Source organism: Bidens hawaiensis, unplaced genomic scaffold, assembly GCF_021521415.1.
Source record: "Bidens hawaiensis isolate Kalapana, Puna unplaced genomic scaffold, B.hawaiensis_p1.1 tig00023634_1, whole genome shotgun sequence".
NCBI lineage: Eukaryota > Viridiplantae > Streptophyta > Magnoliopsida > Asterales > Asteraceae > Bidens > Bidens hawaiensis.
The window spans coordinates 57350-63228 of NW_027493708.1; the positions used below are offsets into that span (position 1 = coordinate 57350).

Here is a 5879-nt window from a genome sequence, read left to right on the forward strand (position 1 = left end):
GTGCTGGAAGCAAGGGAGAAGGATATTAAAGAAGTATCCTTGGACCCTGAAGATCCAGACATCAAAGTATATGTAGGATCTAGTATCCTTAGCAACATTGAAGAGGATCTGGTATCCTTCCTTAAACAAAGAAAGTCTTCCTTTTCTTTTAAACATTCCGACTAACAGGTATTTCTAAAGACATTATTACGCGTAAGTTGGGTATAGATACTTCTGTCAGACCTATTCACTAGAAACGGAGAAAAATTGCTACTGAGAGAAATATCATTATCCAAGAAGAACTTGAAAAACTTCTTAAGGAATGTATGATTAGGGAAGTTAAGTATCCAAAATGGTTAGTCAATGTGGTAGTTTCTTTTAAGAAAAATGTAAAGTGGAAGCTATGTGTTGATTTTACTGAGCTAAACAAAGCATGTCCCAAGGATCCTTTCCCCTTACCACACATTGACTCCATGGTGGAGCTGCAGCAGGACATGATATGCTTACCTTTATGGATGCTTCATCTGGATTCCAACAAATTCAGATGGAACCATCTGACCAAGAGGATACAACATTCATGACTTCTACTGGTATATACTGTTATATTGCTATGCCTTTTGGACTAAGAAATGTAGGTGCAACTTATCAAAGATTAGTCAATATGATGTTCAAGGATTAGTTAGGAAAAACCCTGGAAATCTACAAAGATGACATGGTGGTCAATTCAAAGAAAGCAGAAGATCATCTCAAGGATCTTGAAGTAGCCTTCAACATTCTTGATCAATACAACATGAAGCTCAATCCATCCAAGTGCCATTTTGCCGTCAAAGATGGAAAGTTCTTAGGATACATGGTGACCAAAAGGGGAAAAGAAGCCAGTCCCAAGCAGAACGAAGCCATTGTTAACTTAAAGTCCTCAGTGAATGTAAAGGATGTCCAAATGTTGATAGGAAGAATTGTAGCCTTGAAGAGATTTGTCTCCAGATCCTTAGAGAAATGCAAAGATTTAAATTCTTAAGGAAGAATAAGAAGTTAGAGTGGACTGAGAAGCATGAAGATGCACCGAAAGCTCTTAAGGGTTATCTATACTCGGCACCAGCATTAATGAACCCAGTGGTTGGTGAGCCGTTATCCTTATATTTAGCGGTTTCAGGTAATGTAGTTAGTGCTGTTCTAGCCAAATATCACAAAGGACAACAACATCTGGTATAATATGTAAGTAAAAGTCTTTTAGACGCTGAAGTCAGGTATTATCAACTTGAAAAGTTAATACTTGATTTATTCATGGCATCAACTAAGGCAAGACATTATTTTGAAACTCTTATTATTTGTTAGAACTAATTATCCTATTAAGAATGTGCTTAGAAAACCAGAGGTGTTAGGTAGCATGGCTAAGTGGGCTGTGAAGCTTAGCGCCTACGATGTACAATATGAGCCCAGAACATCCATCAAATCACTAGCACTTGCCGACTTTGTGGCTGATTCCAACATTGCCTTGCAAAAGGAAGCCGATCTTAAGGTCCAACAACTTGAAGAGACCAAGGATCCTTGGATTCTATTTACAGATGGTGAATCAAATGTAAGAGGAAAAAGATTGGGCATACTACTAAAATCGCCACAGGGGGACATACAACCCCAGTACATAGCTTGTGAGTTTCAAGCTACCAACAACGAAGCAGAATATGAAGCACTAATATTAGGTTTATTACTAGTAAGCAAATGAGGATCAGGTATCTTCAAGTTTACATAGACTATGTATTGTTAACAAACCACTTTAACGGTTCATACACTGTAAAGGTGAAAAAATGATTAAATATTTATAAATTGTGAAAGAATTGGAAAAATTCTTTGAAGTGTTTAGTATAATTCAGGTACCAAGAGAGGAGAATGATGTGGAATATGCCTTAGCAAATTTGGCATCATCTTTGAAGATCCCAGATGATATAAAGATATCATTCATATACTTTCTCAATCCACTGAGGAACAAGAAGTAATGAAAGTGACAATGGGTCGTCCTGGAGAACTTAAGAATCCTCAATCCTGCCATGAAGTAGGATCCTGGATCCTTACAATTAAGAGATTCCTCCAAGATGGAGAAATCCCTAATGGAGAAAATCCCAAAGATTTCAGAACCAAGGTATCCCAATTCATTATACTACAGGATACTTTGTATAGAAAATATCTTGCAGGTCCCTACTTAAGATGCATTGTAGATCCAAAAATCTAAGAAGTGCTTAAAGACTTCCATGAGGGCGACTGTGGTAACCATACATGGGGCAGAGTAATGTTCTCTAGAATACTTAGGACATGTTACTTCTGGCCAACAACGAAGAAGGATGCTATGGAGTATTCAATGAAATGAAACATCCTACTTTCGGTTATATTAATAAAATAAAGTTCGTTTATTTTATCGCGAGTCGTTATCGGTTTAGTTGAATAGAATACGAGATGGACTTGTGTTGGGCAAATGATATGGGTTATGGACTTGGGTTATGGAGGAATGAAGGAAAGACCATGGGCTTAAGCCCATGATCAAAATATATATATACCCTTAATTCTCCATTTAATTCATTTACACATATCCCTTACACCTCTCAAACACACACACTTAAGCTCTCTCTCTAGCCTCTCTAGCCGAAATATAGAAGAAGAATCGGATCCCGACCCAAGGTATGATAGTATTTTGTTGTATGAGCTTAAATCCGTTAGTTATGGTCACTAAATGACGAGCCGACACCGTTAAACCGTTTAAGTCACGAGATCCGGGTGGATTCGGGTATAAACCGAACCTATGATGAGCTTAGGAGTCACCCTAGCTCAGATCTGGATTGAACGGGACGAAAAACGGTGAAAAACGAGCTAAAACTCGTTTTTCCGGCGAAATCGCGTTTTTCTGGCGGCTTTCCGGAAAAGGCGGCGCCAGAAAGGCGGCGCCGGAATAGTGGTACGAGGATAAAGAATGTCAGGGAATGTTCTGACATCCCCTGACCTAACCCTAGTTCGCTAGGGAGTAATTGACGAATTAGAAGCGATTCGCTATCTGATTCGTCTAAGGGAATATAACGAACTAGCTTTGATTCGTGTAGTAATTCGTTAAGGAAAGATTAGCGAACTAGCATGTCATTCGTCATGAAATTAAGGGCGAACTAGGCCATTCGCTAAGGCCATTCGCTAAGAAAGGGACGAATGAACCCCCTTTGTTATAGGGTTCATTCGTTGACCAGATCAGTTCGTTAAGGTCCAATTCGCTATAAGGACCAGTTCGTTAAGATACCTGATTCGTTACAAAGGCAGATTCGCTATAATGGCTAATTCGTTATGAATTCCCATTCGTTAAGAACTGAGTGACGAATTAGAACTTTGAAAGAATGACATAACAGTCCCTGGACTAAGAAAAGAATGATTTAATTACAAATAAACCCTTGAGCTTAACCCCAGCCAGGGGCTCTGCCCCTTGGACCCCGCTAGGGGCTGCCGCCCCTAGAACCCCGCTGTCAGGGGCGCTGCGCCCGGACCCCCGTTCGTTGAGGGTAATGATTAAACTAGAAAGGCGATATGTGTAGTGATAGTTTACTGAAACGTATAATTATTATACAGTTAGTCGTGCACAGCTCAAGAAGGGAATAATCGTAAACGGTGAACGCAACCGCATTGAGGTGAGTTTCTAGCCCCACTTCCTTGTTATGTTTTCGGGGCCGTGTTCATACTCGATGTGATACTTAATACACTTATCTTAAGTGGTAAGTGTATGCCTTGTATGATTTATGTATGATGATTGTTTGACGGTGCGTGAACGATCTTCGGATATTGCATGTACCGTCAGGTGGTAGTTAAGATATGGTTGATAAGTATGATGAAAGATAGGATGTATGTATGAATATATGATGTATGCATAATGTATGTATGTTATGATGATGGTACGTGAAAGCTCTTCGGAGATTGCACGTATTGTCAAGGAAAGTATGTATGAACAGGTATGGTACAATTACACGAAACAAAGGGACCAGACCCTAATAATATCTGTGATGTTAGGGACCAGACCCTAATAATATCTGTGATGTTAGGGACCAGACCCTAATAATATCTGTGATGTTAGGGACCAGACCCTAATAATATCTGTGATGTTAGGGACCAGACCCTAATAATATCTGTGATGTTAGGGACCAGACCCTTATAATATCTGTGATGTTAGGGACCAGACCCTTATAATATATGTGAGGTTATAGGGCGAAAGGCTCTTTAAAACGTATGATTATGTATGTAAAGGAAGTATGAAGGTAAGAATGAAAGTATATGCAGTTACGTGTGTATGTAAGAAAGTTAAGAGGTTAGGTATGAAATGTAAGAAGGTATTGTATGATTATGTGATTAACTAGAACTCACTCAGCGTAGCTGACTTTTAGTATGCACGCAGGTGAGTAGGATGAGGCAGCTCGCTTGAGGAGACACGTGGCACTGAATAAGGGGCTGGCATCGGAAAACTCAAGACGTTTAAGTTTAATGTTTTGTTTATTTTGAAAGACAAGATGTTGTTTTAAGACAAAAGGTGTTTTGTTATGAAATGTTTTATGAAAGCTTTTATATTCCGCGAATGTTTTAATTAACTCTGATATTTAGAACTGCGTTTATGAGTAAATCTAACACGAAAGTAGGGCTACCGGTAACGGGGCCTTACAGGAAATGTGATGCTTGTCAAAGACATTGACACATTCTTCATCAACCAGCAGAACCTATGTATCCTATATCTTCTTCATGGCCTTTCATGAAACGCAGAATGTATATTGTAGGCAAGCTACCCAAGGCACCAGGTGGAAAAGTCTTCATGCTTTCCATGACGGATTACTTCTCAAAATGGATCGAAGCAGAAGCATTCGTTCAAGTTCGTGAAAGGGAAGTTATATCCTTTATCAAAAGAAATATTATAACTAGATTTGGTATTTCATCTGAAATTATTTGTGATAATGGATCCCTGTTTATTGGGAAAAAAACTACTAAGTTTTATGAAAGCTGGGGCATAAAGATGATCACTTCAACACCATTCCATCCACAAGCTAATGGCCAAGCGGAGTCAAGCAACAAAATCATCATCAACAACTTGAAGAAGAAGCTAGGATCTAAGAAAGGCAAGTGGGCTGAGGAACTTCCTTTTGTTCTTTGGGCTGATAGAACAACACCCAAGAATGTGATAGTTCAAACACCGTTCTCATTGGTGTTTGGAGCAAAAGTTATGATTCCTACAGAGATGGTAGTTCCTACTGCCAGAAAAAGCATCCATGATCCTCATACAAACAAAGAAAATCTTGTTCAAGATCTCGATACCATTGATGAGCTCAGAGACTTAGCAAAGGTTAGGATGGCTGCATATCAACAAAGAATAGCTAGGGCATATAACAAGAATATCAGGATTAGAAGGTTTTAAGAAGGAGATCTAGTCCTAAGGAAAGATTTTCAAAATACGACTAATTCGGCAGATGGAAAGCTATCACCTAAGTGGGAAGGACCCTACCTGATCGAGTCAGAAGCAGGAAAAGGGGCATACGACTTACTTACAATGGAAGGTGATCGACTACGAAGAGCCTGGAATGCCATCCATCTTAAGAAGTACTTTATATAATCAGGATCAAGGATCCTCAAAGGATCAAGGATCCTAAATTTGGTAAAATCTTATCCTATTATTTATTCCTTTCAGATTTTTGTTACTAATTATTAATCAAAGGAAAGAATATTCTTAACATTTACTTTCACCAAGCTTTAAGTTTATGCAGAAAATGCAGATTTCAATAGAGAATTTAATGGTTAAGGGGTTGCCCACCTCTCTCCCATGTTTAAGGTATAATCTCAATGATTATACCTTTTAAGGTTTAAAGGTTCACCTTTCTTACGAATTAGAGTTTTGACAC

The 5879-nt window shown here is 38.8% G+C and overlaps 1 protein-coding gene across 1 annotated transcript; it reads left to right on the top strand.

The window, feature by feature from the left end:
• The first annotated feature begins 975 nt into the window (after window positions 1-975).
• LOC143567775 (uncharacterized) lies at window positions 976-1973 on the top strand. The gene is made up of 4 exons (XM_077054095.1): window positions 976-1132; window positions 1214-1226; window positions 1315-1690; window positions 1851-1973. Exons 1-4 carry the CDS (start codon window positions 976-978, stop codon window positions 1971-1973), a joined length of 669 nt encoding a protein of 222 aa, XP_076910210.1.
• Window positions 1974-5879: the final 3906 nt, after the last annotated feature.